Source organism: Bombus terrestris, chromosome 11 (genome assembly GCF_910591885.1).
Source record: "Bombus terrestris chromosome 11, iyBomTerr1.2, whole genome shotgun sequence".
In the NCBI taxonomy this organism is placed as follows: Eukaryota; Metazoa; Arthropoda; class Insecta; order Hymenoptera; family Apidae; genus Bombus; species Bombus terrestris.
This window is the reverse complement of record NC_063279.1, coordinates 10959985-10981399: the sequence shown is the minus strand read 5'-3', so window position 1 is coordinate 10981399 and position 21415 is coordinate 10959985. Positions and strand designations below refer to the sequence as shown.

Genomic DNA, 21415 nt, shown 5'->3' with positions numbered 1-21415 from the left:
GATACAATATTTGCCAGGAGAAACAATTCTCTACCTAAATTGCATTTCTCTGCTTGTGAAAATTTAAATCTGCATACGCATTTGTATTCTAGTTATATCATTGGTTTCGGAGCTTAACATGAAACATAAATTAATTTTGAAGCGCCATAAATGTGTGATTCTAGTAGTGAACTCGTAAATAATTCGCTACTGGCAAATAAAATTTTAATTTTGCTAAAAGGACACCGAATTAATTTACATACATAATAGAACAAATCTAATTTAACGAGGAGGTTAAATAAATTTTGAGATTTCGATTCGTGCGTTAAAGTGTCCGATTTATTATAGTGGCTAGAAACTGAGAGAGCTATCTGAGGAGAATTTTACAAAAAAATCATGTTACTACCACTTTATCTTCATATTTCCCTGGGTAATATTAATAACGTTTCATTTTCTTTCACCGAGATATTCATCATCCTTTCTTCTCAATTTTCTCATTTCTATGCCACCGTTAATAGAGAACTATACCAAGAAATTCTCACAAAATTAGTAGTATTAGCTCATAAAGAACAAGATTGATCCACCGAGTTTTCGCTGTTGCATTGTCCACGATCTACGGCCCAAATAGAGTAAACTTCCAAACCCAACTTCAAACTTACAAACTCGATACTCCGTTGCTATCGGATTCCCAACAAATATCCATTTTTAATTAAGAGAAATCCAAATAAAACTTTCGAAAGTCTGTTAATTGTTGTGACATCTCGTTTAATTCGCAATGCAACTTCTTTATAGACATAACAGTTCTATGGATAAAATATTTCATGAATCTTTGCATTACGATGCGAGATATCTTGATATATAGGTAGACTGTATTTATTTTATACAGCAAAGTACAGTATCATACCAATATATACCAAACTATAATATCTTCTAGTAATCATAAAGTCAGGGTCTTGCGAATTTCACAGCTGAAATTATCATAATTAACACTGTTATATTTAGCATTGTTGTAGATAACATTGCCGCGTTCAAAACTATTTAAGGTTTACTGGTATAAGCCGTATCCAAGAGGAAAATGTTCTCAACGTTTTCTTAAGATTGCAGCTAGCTTCAACAGAGGACGAAATATCAGTGCGTTCTTCCTGATGAAGCTGACTTTAATCTTAGCGGAACGTTGGGAACTTCTTTCATTTGGACATGCCTTATATCCGGAAGCCTCGGTGTCGTACGTAACAGTATTGTCTGTATCAGTGCTAAGTGTAACAGTTTGTTTGTGATAATCCGAGTCATGGAAGCTTCAAGACTCTATTCATAAAATGAAGCCGTCAATAAGCAATTTCTGTGTCTCGAACTCAATTCGAGTCTTAATATCTATCATGGATGTTAGCCGCGTTTCGAGAAATTTCCGTTTCATCTATCGACGATAGATTATTTATTTATAGAGTTAAACTCACCGTGTCAGTAACACCGATTTACCTGCATTTCAGAGAAAGCGTGAAAAGCGGGCATCACTGTTGCCCTTGCCAGGCGCCGCCACCTCCGGTTCTAGTCACAACGTCGCCGAGTGCACGCATAATACGACAAAGCTCGCAACCGGAAGCGTCCGCGTGTTGCTGTTCCGGATGTTGTTGTCCCCTACACACCGGTACGACACCGAGTGCTGCCTCCCTGCGGCAGTTGCGCGAGCCTGGCGATGGAATTGCCGGCATCGCAGCGGACTCGTTGCGGATCAATGGCGGTATTCGACAATTCCGACAGGTAAGCACCCCAACCTCTAGTCTACGGTTCAAACAAAAAGGTTCTGCAGTGCACCCACCTGCCATCATCCACCTACTTGCACGTAGACGCGCGTTCGCGCATACCACCCAAATGTGTTCACACATTGACCATCTCCTTGGATTGCTCGACACCCGTACCCCATTCACTTTTGTGTACGTTTATCATGCTTTCGCGTCGCGAGAGGGAAAACCTGGATGCCCATTTCTCTTGGGGATTGTTTTAAAGCAGAAAGTATTGTTGTCAGGATTTTCGCTTGGATCTGTTGAATCTGGATTATAGTCTTGGGCTTGGTTGTGAGAAAGGATGTGGATTTTGAAGATAGATTTGTGGAGGGTGGCTTTTAATACTCAAAATAATGAGGATCTTTCTTTTGTAATTTCCTGTTTTACAAATTTGCAATATCGAAACATGATTATATATTGTATATGTATATTATATCTTACGTCTTCCGTGTATTTTATTCTTCTGTATATTATTCTTATATCTTAGTATTATTTTCGTTGCGTCATTTTAATTATGATTATTCGTTTATAACTCGAAAGATCTGATTTGAAGGAACATAAATACGTATATTAATAAAAAATATAACGAAAAGGGATTAAAATCTGTTTTTAACAGATATTTGTTAGTTTTATAATCTGAAAATGAAATAGACGGCATACGGAACTCTTTGTAATACAACAGGGAACGTTATAACGTTCCTTTTTATGGTAATTTCACCTATGACAACATAAAGTAAAATTCTCCACGTGGCATCCAGGTTCCTTTCTACGCGATCGTCCGTGATGTCGCGCGTCTTACGTGCGGCATATGTCAGGGGAGGAAAGCGAGAAACGTTCTGTTGTTAGGCGTCGCTGTGTCGTTGTCTATGCTGCTTGTATCGTTGATGATTCGTCCGATCGGTGTACCAAGGCATATCCAGAGCACGTGTCGTATTTGCGTATGCCACTCAGCTCCGCGTGCACCTACTTTGGTTGTCGCTCTTGTTTTCTTCGCGTGTCTCGATATTTCCTATTCTATGGTCCTCAGGGAATCTTGGCTCCTGCTTCGCACACGTGATTAGTTACTCAAAGTATATACGTTTTCCTTGCCAGTATTTTCTTAACTCTTGCGTTTGAGCCTTCCCCACCCCCGCCCACCCTTAGACTTGTCGAAACTACAAGAAAGAATCACGAGAATTAATTGATTATTCTTTGAGATAGCATTAGGATCGATCTTTTAGAATTGATGGTATTGTATGGTATTTATTTATTTGGGCTAGGAGTTTAGAAAAATTCGTAGGAAAACCAGTAATTTTGTCGATAATTTATTTACTCGTCGTTTTTAAGGTATTTATGAAATGTTAAGAAAGAAATATAAACATTGTAATAGATTTGTACAAAAGGTAATTGCTTCATCTTATTTAATTTATGACTGACGGAGCCTGGGTCATTGTTATCACAAGCGCAAAATGTTTTATTTTTTAATGGTAAAGCAAAGAACCAAACAAAAAGGACTTTTAGATTTGATATGATAATATGATTTATTTGAAATGAAAAATTTGTCAATTTAAAAATAAAATAAAGTTTCAGAATATTCCAAACAAGTTACGAAATTTTAAAAAAAGTGATTGTAAAATTTTATTCTCGAAAAACTACTCAGAAAGCTATTATCGAAATACCACAGACTTCTTGAAATATTTTTCAAACAAGAGCCACAAGATTATTTACGAATACATTCATCCGAAAGATAGAATACGTTGTGTTTAAATTTTCTTCCCTGAGAAATCCTCTTTATCGGTGAAACGGCCGTGCTGCCACCTACCAGAGGGTTGAAACATCTAATGTAGAGCACCCCTAAGCAACAAAAGCTCGATACCGACGGACATGGAAGGAACGGTGAAAGCCGACACGCGATAAGAAGCTTATCGGGGTGGCTAATGAAATGCCTGGTAACATTCCACATCGTAGATGGCACCGTGTACAAAGAATGGCATTCGCTTCCAAAAGGATAAACACCATGGAAACACACACATGAAAGTTCGCAAAGAAGCTCTGTGAATTCGGTAGAAAACTGCCCGTGTGATCGATCGGTTGGGAATACGTAGGGCAGTTGATAGGATATCCGGTGTATTATTAATGTCAATACGTTTTGAAGTAATCGATGAGATGCATAAATACATCATATTTTGTAATTCGATATGAGAATATTTTTACGACACGATATATTTATTTATTTCACTGATATAAAAAAGATTTATTGTGGCAATGGTAGAATTTTTATCGAATTTTGTTAAATCAAGAATATTTGAATTAAAACAGTAGATGTGTATGCAAGGAATTTAGTCTAGAATTTGACGTTAGAGATACATGTATAATGGGAGCGTTTAAATTCAGTGCTTGAGATTATAGCATAAATCGAAATGATGTATGGCTACAGGAAGTTAACTAGATTAATGTACCTGAATGTGTTTATATCTGTATGGGAAATTACAAATAATTATTACAATTTTTCGGGGCCGTCATTATTATTATTAGATAACAATTCAAGTATTATAACTATTATCTTCTTTCATTTTTATTGATAAAAATATTCGATATAAATTAAATCATCATAATATAAATCATTTAGAAGGTGTATCTAAACTCTCAATATATACACTCAATATATACATCAGTTGAAAGCTAGAAGTTACATATGGAAGTGTTCCATAACGTTTAATTTCAAAAAGTAGGCTCAGAATATTTTTGTCTTTCGATACATTTTAATCAAAATCTATCAAAATAGAAAAGATTACTATATCGAAGTATATACCCCTACATCGAAATAAAATATCCGCTGGTGTAAATAAAATAGCGCGTTTAGTATAAAAGAAGACAAAAATCTTCGTGTAGCCAAGTAGGAAACCTACGACGTGGCAAAAACGTCATCTCTGTATCTACATCTCGCGGAAAGACGTACAATTCTGAAGAGCAGGCAATTTGCTTATTGCCGAGAGTCTAATTTTTGACAAGCACGAAACGAATCTCTCGTCGTCATTAAATGAGATCCAGTGCGCAAAAACTAAAAAAAAAAAACCCCGGAAAGGGAAAAGAAGCGTGGAGAGGAAGAGAGCAGCGGGCAAGTGAGATCTCGACATTGTTAGTTTAATTATCTCTCTTCGATGCAACGAAACGTTTCGTATCGCACGGACACTTAGGGCAACCGGGTATAGTAGAAGCAGAAGAGCGGGCTTTGTATGCGATTTTGGCCGGAAGCCAGCGGATTATAATCATGCTCCTGCATGTCGTGCGCCAAGGTTCGCGACGTACAACCGTGACACGAGAGATAATTGAGACCCTTTTTTCCTGTCATGACTAACTCTTCGCATTTTCTATTTTTTCTTCTCTCTCTCTCTCTCTCTCTCTCCTGCCACTTTTTCATTTTGTTGCTTTCTACATTTTTTTGATTGACGGTCGAAAAGGATTTTTCAAGAACAGTACGTTCGAGTTAATGAATCTGGACGAAGTACAGTTCGTTTTATTTTCGGGGAAAAATTGGCTGGGACTGTGGCGTGCATATAGAAGCGAAGCGTCCAGTTGATTGGGGGTGAACAAGATTTATGGCATTTCAGAGCTACATAGCATCCTATATTTGGCGCTCTTTCCTTGTAGAGGGTCGCGCTTATCGCGCTGATACTTAGTTTCCATTTTTGTAGACCGCGGAATTTGCTGACGCGATCGGGTCTGAATTATGGCCGACTTATTCTACTGCGCACGATGATTTTCCGTCGATCCTTAACCGTAATCGCATTTTCTTGTAAAACAGAATGCTAGATACATGTAAATCATCGTTAATACTTTAATAACAATCTACACGTTTATAAAAACATTTATTAAATTATATAATGATATTGATTAATTTGATAAATGATACTTCTACGTTTAGATACTGTAAAAATGAAAACTTCCAAAAAATTGCCATTTTTTGTAGAAAATATCCCCGAACTCGTAAAACACGTGACATATTCGAACATTTGTTCGTAACGTATATGCACCAGAAATATGTCTAATGCTGTTATTATGTTCTTCTCATACGTGACAAAGTTATATTGTACATCAGTATGAAATCGTCAAAGTTTCGATGGAAGGGCAAAATCTGTGGAGTTTCATATCGCGCGGTGATAATGACAGCGGTGAAGTTGTAAATCTGAAACGGTACACGTGTTTCTTGTCGATCCAACTGCGTCCTGGGAAATGAAGGGGATGGAGTCCGGGACTTTAAAAGCAAGGACAGCAGTTTTTACGTTTTTATCGCGTGCAGACGATCTTAAGCACGCCTTGCTTCAGGGACTTCTTTTTCGTGTTCGCTCAAAATCTATCGGGATGCACTTAAGATGATTCCTGGCATCTCTAGTACAAATTTCGGAGAATGCGAAAATAAGAAAGAAAAAGCTGCGAATGTTCCAGTTACATTTAGAAAAATATTTCACGTAAGAGATCTTCATCGAACTGTACACATTTTCAAATTTTGTCACGCTCTTCTTTTAAAATATCAAGAATGCTGCCATGAATATTTTAAAACATTAAGAAAGTTTCGCAACACGAAAGTTTGGTAAAAATGCCACGACATAGCCAAATCTTTTGACGAGGTCATACGACCAACTCCAATTTTCCACCCTCGTAAGTTGCTACTTTGATTTCCTGTACACCCTACCATAACGACCACTACTTACACACCTCGGGATACACTTCGTTAGTAGTTCTCGAGTTTTCAAGGAACTCGAACTTTGGAAAACTTTTGTAAAAACACATTTGCATCCCTTATTCTTCAACTGTGATAATTGTGTTAACATCTCGATGTTTTCTACTTGTTCAACATTTGAATTTATATATTACACGTTACTTGTTAAGAATTTTTATATTTTATTATTATGAGTGTACCCTTTAATTTGATTAATCAAATATCACATACTGTACAATACACCCCTTTTACACCTTTACAAGTAACCATTATTTAAGTAAAAAGTTTTGAAAATAATAATATTAATTTTCTAATTAATTAATAATAATAGCAATATTTAAAAAGCTACTCGTTTAATTAACACTAGAAAGTAACACAAAAATTACAGGTACAGCATTTTCTTAAATTGACAAATTACATTCTTACATTCTTCACAAATTCAAACAATTACAATTGCATCAGACTCAAACGAATTTCCGATTGGATTAGATTCGACGACCGACCGATTTGCTCACGCTTTCCACAGTAAATTTTCCTGAGTAACGCGACCGACTATATAACAAAAGTTCGTGGAGACAACTTCAATCAATTGCCGAGTCCTAATCGTGCACTTTGATCCATGGATCAAATAATCCGACTATTGTTTAGTTTGATGCCTCACCGAAGATACCGTGCTCCTTTTTCTGCTCTATTTCTTCAGATAATGATTATCAGAGAGATGAACGCGATGCGATTCGCACGTGCAGAATATGTGTACGGCAACGTACTCGTATGCATGCAAAACGGTCTGGCAATCGAAATTCACTGCGCCATTCTTCGGGAAAGTTGTCTATTGAACCTAATAATATAGCATCAAAACGATTTAACTTGAATTGATTTAAGAATTTAAATGCTTACTGGGAACAGTTGGGACTTGGAGAATTAGACCGTAAAAGACGGAATAATTACACTTAAACGAATATACAAAACCTTACCTAAGCAATATCCACTAATTGGTGTCGACAATATGAAACCAGATATACGAAACATACAAAAGAAACACTAAAAAATCCCTGTCTCATCATATCGTAAACGGTGGCAATGAAAATCAAACACTGTCATTTTCATAAAATTTCTCCAGATTACTTTTAATAAAAGTGCAAAGAAGAAATGGAATCCGATAGGAAAAGAACTCAATGTAAATTTTTTTCGTGACAATGTTCCCTCTCTCCGTGGAATGGAGGGAAACTGCGGCACATTTTAGTTTCTAGGTAACTGGTTTCTGTTCGAGCAGTTTACGTGATTGGAATGCGTCGCCGTACAAAGGAACAAAATTTTCGACGTGTTCCCGTTCGTGTAATTTGATAACAGAAAACCAGTGTTTCGTTCGTAATGGTTCGTAACTGAGAATAGTTTTTGTCACGCGTTTCGCAGGCCACGCGGTTTGGGGTGGCGGTTCTAGGACGTATGAGGGGCATGGGAAGAATCGGATTAAAATGAACACGAGGACTCGCTACCTCCGAACCACTTTATCACGGACTTAGTCTTTGATCGATATCTTCTTGTTACTTGCGGGATAGAAGTTTGTCTTTTTGTACTCTGTATCTCTATCGTCAGGAAGACGAATGAAATTCTCTGATACTTTCAATATCCTAAAATTTTTCTCTCGTTACTAGACAGATACTTATGCTGAGAAAACTATATTCTAAAAATCTTGTTAGTTGTCTTTAAAAACTTAATTTTAGAATTTTTATTTCCCTTGTTTCAGTTTGAAGCATTGCTTGGTATAATGATAATCGTCAAGAGTACTGTTCTTTCAGTTGCGTTCACAAAAATATAAATTTGTATAAATATCTGTGGTTCAATTATGCGTATAATATGAATAATTAACAATAACCGAGACCTAACACATAAATTTCTGTTTATCAGGAGAGAATTAGAAAGCCGAAAGTCAACAAAAATTACGCTCATTATATTTTTCCATCGTATTGCTTTGACATGAGTTTAAGCGAACTGTTTGATGAAACTTTCTTCGAAGGAAAGTTCAAGTTCTTCGATAGTTACCAAACATCGACGAAAACGTTATCGGACTATAATTTTCAGTTCTATATGAATGAAAAAATATTAATTAAATTAAAATCGATGTATTTGCCAATCGAACAAAATCAATGATTCTGTTCGTAATTGAATTAATAGCGAGAAGAAGAGAACTCTCAGAACTCAGACTAATTGTCACGAAGCACTTGGTCGCCTATAACTTCACCGATTGCAACTGAATTACTATTCAGTCCAGTGAAATCAAAATATAATACGACATGTCTCGCGATGGCAGTGTCAATAATACGTTCGGCCGTGTAGCATCTCGCTTACGTGGACGACCGAGGAAATAATGAACGAGAATTGGCAATTTGCAGAGTCTCTTCGTCGAAGGTCGATATCAATTTCCCTTTCTTCTATTGAAAGCCTCTCATTAAAAGGGATCGGATGAAAACCGTTCGTGAATCAGTCGCCTACGTTCCTCTCTTTCTTCCTCTCTCTCTCTCTCTCTCTCTCTCCTCTATACCTTTTTTTTTTTTACTTTTCCATTACGCGTAGTGAGAGGAAAAAAAGGGATCAAATAGGTCACTCTCGGCATTTAATCGTCGACAGGAAACACTTTAATGAAAGGAACGATCACTTTCACCTTCGTTGTTATAAAAACGAAGTGGAGGAGCTCGGAATGTTTTTGTTGAGCGTTTCCTTTTTATTGTCTCCTTTGATAGAGGTTTTGATTGCCAATGAATGGTATGCGACGTGTCACGGTTCTTTTATCGAGAGCAAGCTTGAGGTTTCAGTTGATCAGGCCTGTTTTCTCGATTCTCTGTGTTTCTGTGCTTTTTCTCTCGGAAAGATTTTTAGATGTTTAGTCGCTTTCGCAAGCATTGTTTAGAACGTTAGCTTCCCTCAGTCTAGTGGTTATGATTAATATATGTTTGAAATAGCGAAAAAAGTACATGAAAGTTTGTTTCGCTCCCTTATTATTAATTACAAGATAGTAATATATTTGTTATTAAAATATATTAAAAACGAATAGTATTAGCTTTTGGTAAAGCTGAGAACGCGATATTAATTATTATTGTGCTTTACTTTCAGCTTTGATGTAGCGTGTTTAGTATATTTTATTACGAATATATCATCGTTTAATTTCCAAGGGTGACTTATTATAAGAATATTATTAGGTTGTATTAGCTTTTAGAAGACAAAATTAATAACGAGAGTGAATGAATAGTACTACCTAATCTTTCGGTAAAGATTATCGCGAAGAACAGATATTTTGTTTACTATGTAAAAACATTAAGACGTTTCACGAGCAAATGACGAGCGCTCTCGTACAAATTTCATTGCGGAAATCATCGACAAACATCCCGGTGCCACAGAACTTCCGGTTTCTCGTCGGTATATTGCACTTTCGGAAGCAGACGAGCAGTTTCAGTTTCAAATATTTAGGATGCAGCGCCGTCAGACGACCCGGTTCCAATAGACGCGGTGGAACATTCTCTTGTGTCTGGAAACTATAGTACGAAAAGTTTGCCATGCATTTGCTAGATATAGCAAACACGTTGTACCATCGTACATTTATGTCTGTCCAGATATAATACGTTTGAGCTTTCTAACTTGTAGAAATGTTTCAATTTTAATATTAAATTTCCTCAGGGGTTAAGATATACCAATAAGTCAGAAATCTTATTAGCGAAAGATTTAAGAATTAAATCAAACATGATTAAATTACTTAGTTTAATTGAAACGTACTGTACATCTTGCTATTTCAAGTCTCGTTGTCAGAAATGGAAACGATCAACTGTAGCTTCGGAAAATTGTATAATTTCGATATTACAGTGTACGATTAAGATCTCATTCGTTGGAGATTGAATAATTAATATTGATGAAGCTGATAGATTCGTAATTGTACGACATTAGCGTGTGAGAAAGGTTAGACCAGAAATACAAAATCTAATAAACATGTACACCGAAGCAATAAAGCCAACAATGTTATACAAGTCACCCCAATTCTCGCCCAAGGAAATGGTCTTACTCGAAGGGAAGCAACCCTCGAATGGGGTTCTATGTTCGTAAAGACTACTTTTCGACTAGTCCTTAGTCATAAAGGCAATGTCACAGGCCGTTAACCTCGATTATCCTCGTAACCTCGATTATTCGGGGTTATAGGCAAAAAAGGTCAACTAATCGCGTCTGGAATATCGTTGGAGCATCCTCGATCGGTCGCGACTCGTCTGAGTGCCAACCACGAAAGAAAAAGTTAAATCGTTGCAACAGCATTGATTCGGTAACTTATGCGCTGTAAGTAGTTCACTGACACGAACTCTCTTAGACGATCCCCTTAGATTCTTTCGATCCTCATCTTGAGGTCTCCATTTGCCAGAAGCTGCGATATTTATCTTTGAGTGCAGCGAGATATAATTGATTCTTAAGGAGGAAATTTTGAGTAGGTACTAGATTCGATTTATCTTTCACTTTTTAATATTTGTAAATTTTTCCGAGCAGTTTTTTATTCTGTACTAATTAGTCATTTTCTCGTAATTAATAGGTTGCTTAATACTTGGTGTTGGTAGACACCATCTCAAAGAGCTTCATACAAAACACATAACACATAAAAGGTTTCTACGAGTTTTCGAATATTTTCTTAAGCTGGTGTACAAATAACAAAATACATAAAAGAGTCGTACAGCTTGGATTAAAAATACAGATACTGCGGTTGGCACGCTTTTCTTCCAAAGATCTATTTCTCGTGATTCGAAACTTTCGCTACTCGTCAGTCTATCAACTCGTCTTTAATTAACGAAACCAAACGGGTTGGCACAAATCTCTTGCAGAAGTCCATTCCTCGCGAAACTTTCCCACCCCTCCATACGGAAACATCTCGATTCGATTACAACGTGGTGCCAGATCGAAGCAACCGCAAAGCCAATCTTTCACCCGATCAAGTCAACTCGATAATGGAGATCGGCGTCTAAAGTGACTCCAATACATTTGAATAGATTTCTCCGTAGAGCGGTAGCGTTCGAAGCAGTTCCACGGAGTCGCTCTCGTAACAGCCACTCCCAGCGAAGTCTGCAGTTTTGCGGATTTCAGCGAAGTAGCCGCGCTATTGGAGACCCGGATTCCCACGGCATCAGCGTAATCTTCGACCGAACTTCGTCGAACCTAATATTTTCCGCAAGTTTACGCGGTCCGGCCTTCTCCTTTCGTAATCACGTTTCCCGTTAACGGTGTAATTTACAGTCAACCGCCCAGCCATAATCTTGTGTCTCGCAAGGTACACGCTAAACTAGTTCCTCAGAAGTTCGATAATTATCTCGCTACAACGAGCCTCTCGATACAGCAGCGTCGCGTTAACTGGTCGAGATTTAATTTTTCCAATTGCCTTCGTAATTATGGACGAGGTATTCCGCGACACGATATCGTTCGTGCGACGTTATGTTTTACGCTTCGAGATCCGTATCGTTAGGATTGTTAAGATACAAGATATTTCGTCTAAATGTTTCGAGCAAGAAATTACTTTGTCAGATATTTCATATTTTTGAGTTATTCCATAGAAATAATAAGCAGAAAATATATTTGCAAAATATTGAAGAAATTAATTTCTGAAATATTTCATCTGGAGATGAATAAAATATTTAACTATGACCAGTTAACGAAGGGCTGTTGTGTAACAAGCTTCTCCGTAAATCTTCCACCATGGCAACATCATTTATTCATCGCAGGATGAACGCAATAATTCATCGATCGAACACATTCGGTAAATCCCTAGCTGGCAAATAGTCGGAGCTTCGTAGTACGAATCGGTCATTAAGCTATCCGGAGACGTGGCTTCCAATCGGCTTAGCTTTCGGATCGAGTTTCGACGCCGGTAGGCTAACAACAAGCGGATGAGATTAGAGGAAACTCCTCAAATCCGTTTCCCTATGATCGGTCAATGAAATTTCACCAACGATACAAAATGTCCACGCGCGACACAGTAGCCCCCCTTCAGCAGCATCGTGCAGCATCTGATGTATTCTCTCTGGTTCGATGACCATCGAATTCTCTTCCATCCAGCTGCTCCTCTTTCTCTCTGTAGTAGACTGATATGCGTTGTTCGCAAGTCATCGCCCACGTGAACGTAAAGTAGATAGCGAACGTAGTTGGCAGACCTTTAAGTAGAACGCGGTAAGAATAACATCATCAATTTTCCGGTGCACCATCTGCTCGCATCATCCATTAGCGTTCTTTTGCATCGCTAAGCCCCCGATTTTGGACCGGGTCACCCGTGGCGCTTGCACGCCCGGAAAAATAACTGCGATCCTGACGAGCTTCTCATTCGATTGTTCGCCAGTGTCCCCCACCAACGTCGCCAGCAGCATCCAACCCCACCACCCATAGAGAGTACACCACCCCCATTCGCAGAGAGATCTGGTCCGGTAGAACTAGTTTCGAAACCGAAATTCCTTTAGTCTAGCGGCAGTAGCGACCGAGTCTAGCGAAAAAAAAAGTAGTGGTCAGCCTTCGTAGATGACGTAGAGGATCATTAAATTTTGTCATTGCTTTTGTACTCGAGTTACATCGTTTCCATTAGTTGCTGCTCGCCCACCTATATCGAAACCTACCTTGCCAACCATTGATCGTGTTCAAAGAGTGAAGAAAGACAGGCCTAGAGAAGGATTGACGAGGGACGAGATGTAGAATCGAGATCAACGTGTTTCAAGATTGTACACTGTACACGCGTCTGCTTTTGTCTCTATGATCGTTTCTCCCACTCTGTCTCTGTCTCTGTCTCTGGCTTTCATACGATGCACCGGGTGATATTCAACCATCAACCGCTCTGGTACACCGCTCGTCGTGCGGGAATAAAGGAGCGAATGAATTACCAAGTTCCGGCTGCGAAACTTTATGAACCGAAGTATTTCTTCCGTTCTTCCTCCATAAACAGTTTCCATGAAAGTTTCACGGTTTACAAGCGTTGAACCGTGTAACTTTTGTTGGAACCATCTTGCAATTCTGGGAATGTCCGGAATGAAGTACTTCGCGTGATGAAGCTTGTTTCGACGATCTGTACATGTATTCTTCTCGCACGACAGACCGTTTACCAGTGGCTTGTCGTCAAGTTGAATGAATCACCCTGTACAAGAATGATTTAAAAGGAGAAATCGATGCTTAGTCGATGATAAGTCGATCACTGTAAGATAGACAGGTTCTAACAAACGTGTCTCTAATTTCAAATAATCATGTTGGCGAGAGTGTTTAGAATCTATAAAAAAATATTTACAAATTTAATTATTATTTATTAAATTTATTTATTAAACATTTTTATGTATACGTAAAAGATATACTTCTTGGAAATATAGAAAAATTTCTGTCTTTGTAGTTATTTTAAATTAAAGACACTTTTAGAAGAACGCTCTGTCTGTCTGACCAAAGCATAGATCATTCTCCTTAAGTCGTCTCGTATCAGAACACTTTGTCTCTTCTCGTGTGATCCATATAGAGCATAGCCTTGTCTATTGTCACTCGTCAACCACTGCACCTGTTTGCCACTCTCTCTACTGTGTCTAAGTATGCTATAAAAGTGCTGTCAGTGTGGAATAACAACGTGTTAAAAACACGCCCAGTTCCCCTGGTGGTGCAAATCGTCGTCGACGACAATGCCGACGACGCCTCCGCCACCCATTGCTGCGGTACCCGGCCCCGGTTCCGGTTCAGGCTCTGGTTCCGGTTCACAGGGTGCCCAGGGCGTCGTACTCTGTCCACGTACGCTGTCGCAGGTCCGACGTTCACGGCTACGAAGGGCCCTCACCGAGGCGACCGCCGAGACCGTCAACTACGTCAAGACGGTGGGCACGATACTTCCGACTAAGCCGTAATGCCTGATCTATCTTAACCACCCGTATTATACACGATTATTTGCAATTTTGATTAGTTACAATTTTGCATCGTACACACGCACGGATCGAGAGTCGAGTCGATTTCGTTCTTTTGGAATGTTAGCTTTTACTTCACTTTTACTTCAATAGTACGTTGCTGCCACTAAGATGGGTTAAGTGGGAATTTTGAAAAATTACTAGGGTTTAATACGAGCACTACTGGCAATTGAAGTATAGAATTTGCGTCAAAGGAGTTAAGTAAAATTTATGTAAAATGTGCTTAGGTTAAGTAGTACGTTCAAATTTGATGGTGATAGCTGGTAATCAATAAGAGATTGGAAGTACATATAAAGACGAAGCTATTCGATTCCAAAAGAACTCGCTTACCGAAGTTAAAAACGATAACGCGTTTAATTTTCTCGGGATTTCCCTGCTCGGATGTTAAAAGACGTCGAAGAGCGGCACGTTACGCCCTTCCATTTTCGACGATAGGAGTAAAAGTTGGATTTGTCTCGGGGATAAAAGGATCACATCTGAACAATTCGATCCTGCGTCGTTAGCATCCTCGCGAGGGGAATCGTATTCCGGTATGTGAAATCGTTCCGATCTAACCTAACCTCGACGCTCGAGGATACGCGCGATATTAATGCAGCATGCATTTTATTGTGCGTACGTGCGATTATGTGTCCGAGCACCGTAGTTAGCGTCACTGACCTATAGAACATGCCTCTCACCCACTATTCACCGTCACGCTATGAAGTATTGCAACCAATTTACGAACCTAGACCTTAGATCTATCTCTCACCCAGCCATGACCTGCATTCTTCGAACCTGATGGCCGATATATCGGAAGAAACGCCAACGAAGAATCCGAAGTGCCGTTTCGTTCCCCCTTTATTAAACTTTCGACGGAAATGAACGAAAGATAAGACGGTTTAATAAGGAACTACATTTTTTCCCGTTATATAATTAAAATTTATTGAAACGTTTTCGAGGAATCAAGAGTTTCTTTCAATTAATCGAGATCGTAGCTATATAAATTCACTAGCGCGCATTTATGAAATAACTTTTATGTACTCGTCGCTGAGGTTACATTATGTACCAACTTCCGCCAGCATAGTTCGCAAACTCTGACTGTGCATCGATCGGAGTCGAGGATGTCTGCTGTTTCCTTGAAACGATATTAGTACGTGATTAATATACATCTACTTTTAACGAAATAATCGAAACATGGAATATTATTCTTTTTTTTTTTTCGAACAGCACGATGGGAATTTTATCGATCTTTTAATAATTTTTGGAAGGTTTTTTGAAAGAATTAGAAAATTAGGTATTTTTTAGTGTTAATAGTATATTATTTAACGAAATTAATCTCGAAGTTAATGAGTAAGAGAGAAACGAAGAAGAGAAGGAAAAAAATAAGGAAAGCAGATGAGGCTGCGAAGTGATGGCAGAGAAGCAATAAAAGAAGAAAAAGTAAAGGAAAGGAAAGGAAAACAAATCTTTACGGAATTAAACAAGCAATTAAACCATTAGTTACCATCTCGAAACCGTCTTATCTTTGCTTCCCCGCGAATTTCTTGCTTCCTGATCTTGCGTAGTACTCAGACTGCTATTTGCCGCCCACGATGTAGCAGCATGCCCTCTCTTTCTCCCTTTTGCCTAAAAGAAATCACAGAATCGCGTATCATGAATACAGTAGCACGAAAACGAAGTTTAATATCGTGCTTGGTGAAATACGTTTTCTTTATGCACTTCCCTTTTTCCGTGCATTCTTTATCGAACTAACTTAGCCCGCCGCATATGCCAGATTTATGATCGTGAATTTCTACTCTGTACACGGGCAGAGACATGTTATAAAGCTTCCAGGCATATAACGGAAAATTAGCGTCTCGCGTCTCACACAAACGTTAAGCCTGATTTCCCCGCCTCTTTCATCTTAGATGCCCTAGAATTGTTAGTGATTGATTCGCCTAGAAAATTAATTAGGAGATGTTACTTAAATTTTATTTTAATTTAAAAGAAATAACAGAAATTATTTTTCTAAGGGTCTTCTAAATCTCATTTAGCCCAAAACCAAAATATAAGGAAACTTACGCTGTATAAAGTTATAAAATATAAAAATACTATTTTCAATTCAATCGAAATTTTTCAATTTCGAACGAAAAAATGACCTGTCAGCACGAATTCATCCATCTACTATCGACAACGATCAAAATTCAGATGGACATTATTGCTTCGCGAACGACGACAATTTGGCTCGTTTGCTACGCGCTTTTCACCGGTTCACCGGTCGGAAACAGTGGCATGAACAAATGGCGCGCTTACGCTTTTGGAAACGGTCGAAACGCGCCTCTGGTAAATTACAACGTGCCTCTCTGAGCGCGAACGATTCCGGAAGGCCCGTTTCGATGTTAGTTTCGCTCGACGAGCGGACAGCCTTCCAGCGTTAAATTTATCTTGGAAAATTTATCCACGCCTCGACTCGCCTTTTACAGCTTCTGCGCGTAGATTAATTCCCGCGACGGCTACGCTCATCGATTCTTGCAGAAAATTCGGAAATTTTACCTGATTTCGATCAAGAAAATATTTGAATTTAAAATAATAATTGTTAGCTAAAGATAAATTTAAGGATATTACTAATATTACATTTTTTCGTACTTTCCTTAAATTTGAGAAATATTCTAACAATAAAATAATAACTAATAATAATAATAATAATTTATAATAATAAAAGAAATTGTGTAAGGGATGAAAATAATTCAAAGGATACTTCCCACGTTCCACGACTATTTCCCAAAATGTAGAAATATTTTAAATATTCTATTTTGTGCATTTAAGATTCAACGTTTGAACAGTCTATATTTAAATTGCGCGTTCGAGACAGTTCGCATTCCATAAATTCTCAAGTATTTCAGTATCAATTTCTACAGCCAACTTAATTATACGTAACCCGAAGTTTGCGAAGCGTATCGAGATCAGCCGAAAGAGCTTTCACGATATTATCATACGAAGTAAAATGAAATTACTAATCGTGGCAGACTCCAGCCAGCTGTGTACCAGTGACACAATCTGCATCGTGATATCGTTACGATACGAGCCGAATACCGCGATCCACGTTGTTATTAAGCGAGTTCTGCTACTGGCATTTAAACGATGTCTTGGATAATTGAACAGGTTGTGAACGTGCTTCTACGATTGGAAGCCTATAGAAAATTCGACGAAACACTGCTGTATCCACAATATTAATAGCCGCACATGAACAGAACAATCGTTTTATTTATTAAACTCCGGAAGTACAACTATTAGATTGAAACATATAAACGAGTTTTACGAGTCACGCTTCACTGAATGGTAACAAATGTGCATTTAGATGCATGATAGTTGAAAAACTAAAAGTGATTTATGAGATATTTTACAAAGCAATAAAAATATTTGTTTAAAAAAAAAACGTTTAGACAGTTGCCACAACGCAGCAGTCCTATCTATGTAAATGTTTTTTTCAAAGAGAACAATAGTAAAATAAAATCTATATGAAAATATATGTTCGCTATGTCTCGCGAAAGTATTCATTTACAGATGAAAAGAGTGAGTTTGATTTAATAATTTCGATAGCTATGCAAAATGATCAATGTAATTTCTTTCAAAGAGAACATTTATAGCAAAATAAAGTCTCTAAGAATATGAAGCAATAGAAATTTCCAGCATAAATTCTGCTCAAACAGAGCAATTATAGTAAAAAGTAAAAGTCCTGACCTACTATATCGATAGATATACATAAATCAACGTAAACACAATTAACTCCCATCTGCGTGCACACCAACATTTTCAGGGGCGGGAAATCACTTCGATGGATCGATGAATAAACGCGATGTAATTGCACGTGACGGTAGCGGTGTACAGAGCAAGTGTACAAGTCGTAGGGGATCAAATTATGTCGTAGACATTAAATCTTCGTAACTGATTGATTCGTCGTATTAATTCGCATGTTTCCGCGTAATGATTGTAATTAATATTCACCCTTTCCCTCTCCCTACGTTCCGCTACGTTACCAGCAGTTTCTATCGGACCTCGTTCATGGATCGTTACGATTTTGCCTCCTAACGACAGCATAGCCGTTAAACAGCGCCGCTTCTGGTCGTAAAATAAATCGCCAAGATCGCGTAATACGACGCATGAATGAGATAAAGGAATTATGATTGCCCTCTGGCAGAATGCCGTTCTAAAAACGAGTTTATCTAGCAATTAACACTTGGGCAAATACACAGGCCAGGAGCGTTTTAAGGTTTAATGGCGCGGTTAATTTTGACTGATCATCGTGCCACGAAATAGTGTTTCTCGTGTCGATATTACGCAATCTGTAGGTAAACGTCGGAAAAACGCGTGTCGCTTGTAGGCTGGTTTCAGGTTTTATTGGATGTACGTATGTTGCAGCACTCTATTGTGCGGAAGATATGGAACATGGATGGCGAAACGAGATCGATAGATAAAAATCTCGTTTAAAATCTGTGACGTGTGCATAAGGGAAATTGGAATATGTAAAGGTATTTCAAAATTAGACTGATTATTCCTAGCGAAGAATGTAATATTAAGTTGATTATACTCTGTTAAGAATATAAAGGAGAAATTCGATATACAGATATATGCAATTGCGATCGATATGTGCAAATATTATTTTGTAATATTACATCGATTATGCTTTGATTGATTTCCTTACGAATACGAAGAAATAATTTTATTATCGAGATCGTATGCAGTTGATTGATGCAGATGAGATAAAGATTGTGCGAAGTCAAGTCAACGATGATCAATAAAAAAATTCCTATTAAATCCGTAGCATCTCATTAACAGGAATTGGTGGAAATACTTATAACTGGAGGTGTAATGCTAACCTAATTATATTTCCATTAATTTTGCTACGAACATGGAATAATTTGGTTATCCAGATCGGGCTTGATATAAGGGGAATTATGTAGAATATGTAAAATATGGCACATGAGAGAATTATAAAGCAAAGCTGATGGTTGTAGATAAAAACCTCTGTGAAACCCGCGACATTTATTTGAGAGAAATTGGAATGCGTGATACAGATTACAAAGCTCGACTGATTCGTAACGAGAGATGTAATATGCAGTCAATTATATTTTGATTTATACGGTCTCTGGTGTAAACCAACACTTCACCTTTACAGAGAGATAATAATTTACATACATTTTGTTAATTTAAAATATTCAAGAGATAATTTATGCGAACTCTAATTTAAAACAGAAGAAGAGAATACGAAATGTTATTTAACTGAATAATCGGGATCCAGTAGAATATTAATTTTTTCTATCATGCAGTAATGACCGCGTTTCACTAATAAATTAATTAAACAGCGCAGAATATGTACGAATAGAACGATGATCATCGATAGGATCATGAAATCGCCATTTAAACTACTCGCAAGCGCCATCCAATCGTAATTAATTGATTCGTTAATCGCTGTCTAGATAAGCAAATGTAATGAATTCCGCTGTTGATTAATCGCGATCGTGGAAATACGAAATTCCGGACAAGCTATACCTGCTAGCTTAATCGCGCTATATGAACTATAGGACAGTTGCAAAATAAATAGTCGTATGACTTTTTCTCTTTCTTTTCTTTTTTTCTTTTTCAATGTCCGCTAATAAACCATAGAACGAGCCTCGTATTTTACTAAAAAATTTGTGGGAACGATTTACAATCTGTTGATTTATCTATTGATTTTATCTATTGATTTATTTATTATCGGTTTTTATTTGGTTTAACGATTTATTTTCTTTCGAAACAAGTGTTTCTATCACGTATCGCCAACCTGGCTGTTTTATTAGTGTTACGTTGGACGTTTAAATCTACGCGGTTTGTGAAATTACGAGCTCACGTAAAGTGCGGATTCACACGGTCGTGGAAGACGAGCCGGGAATCACGACAAATGTTGAAATTCAGATGACACAACTGCAGCTGTTAATCGCGTGATTCGTGGCCGAGCTGTAACTCCCAAGTAAGTTTATACGGAACGTTCTACGACAATCTTCTAACTATCTCGTAACCTAAGGTTCTGTTAACTGGTGAAACGATGATCGCGACTAATGTAATCCCTTCACGCAATACTAATTAATGATATTAAAGTGTTCGCAAGGCTCTTTACTATACATATTTGCTAGTATTACCAGTAATTCGCGTTTCTACATTAAGATCGATCACCCTATTTCTTCTACAACACAACAGTTTCGTTCAGATTTATGACATTTGAGATTATTGAAATATTAGTTATTTAAATATTTGGAACATTCTTTCAGAAGAAAAGGGTATTACAGGAAGAAAGAGACATACAAACGAACCTATTATACAACTAATAAAAATTCGAAACTCTCAGCGATTCTGCAGAGCAAACCTTCGAATACTTAAACGCGCAAAGATTACTAGGAATAATTACATCGACAAATCATGCAAGTTAAAGTTTACATTCGGAATTTATACTGCGAAAATTCACGATTCGCCATAATCTTCTACTTACTCAGCAACCGCGGTACTAGCCAAATTCGGGCTAAAGCCTCCCATGAATCACGAGTACGATAAAAATCTTCGATCTATTCGCAGATTCGCGAGTTTCTGTGCTTCTATCCATTCGTGTAATACCGATCAAGAGCGTAAATCCGATGACTCTTTGGCAAACTGTATCTAGCGATTCACGTTCGATCTTCGCAAAATCCTCTAGTTCTCATCGCTTGAATGACCATGAATCACGACTAGAGTATCGAATATACATAGTACTACGTATTTTGAAGTAAATACTGTATTTAGGTGCTAGCGTTCCAAATTACTTCTCGATGGCATCAACGTAGCGGGTCTATTACCGAAATTGTGCGAAGCATGATTACCGCGCATATTCAATAACTTCCATCATTTTTATATTTATAAATTAGATTATATATATAGATTATAATAAGAGTCATAGAATAAGAGACATTTAATTTGTACATGAAAGGGTATTATTGGCACAAATATCATAAAACTTATACGAAGTATTAATTACTAGTGCATTTTGGAATTCAAAT

General features: G+C 37.7%; 1 protein-coding gene across 3 annotated transcripts in view; it reads left to right on the top strand.

The window, feature by feature from the left end:
- The window catches only part of LOC100646717 (small conductance calcium-activated potassium channel protein), a 245250-nt gene that overhangs the window by 75793 nt on the left and 148042 nt on the right, over positions 1-21415 (top strand). The window contains exons 3-4 of one of the 3 annotated variants that reach the window (XM_048410394.1): positions 1467-1737; positions 14196-14306. In XM_048410394.1, coding sequence (XP_048266351.1) covers positions 1467-1737; positions 14196-14306 — 382 coding nt within the window. Of the gene's footprint in view, positions 1-1466; positions 1738-14084; positions 14307-21415 lie in introns of all 3 variants that reach the window. The other 2 variants (XM_048410393.1, XM_012313643.3) reach the window with 2 other exon arrangements.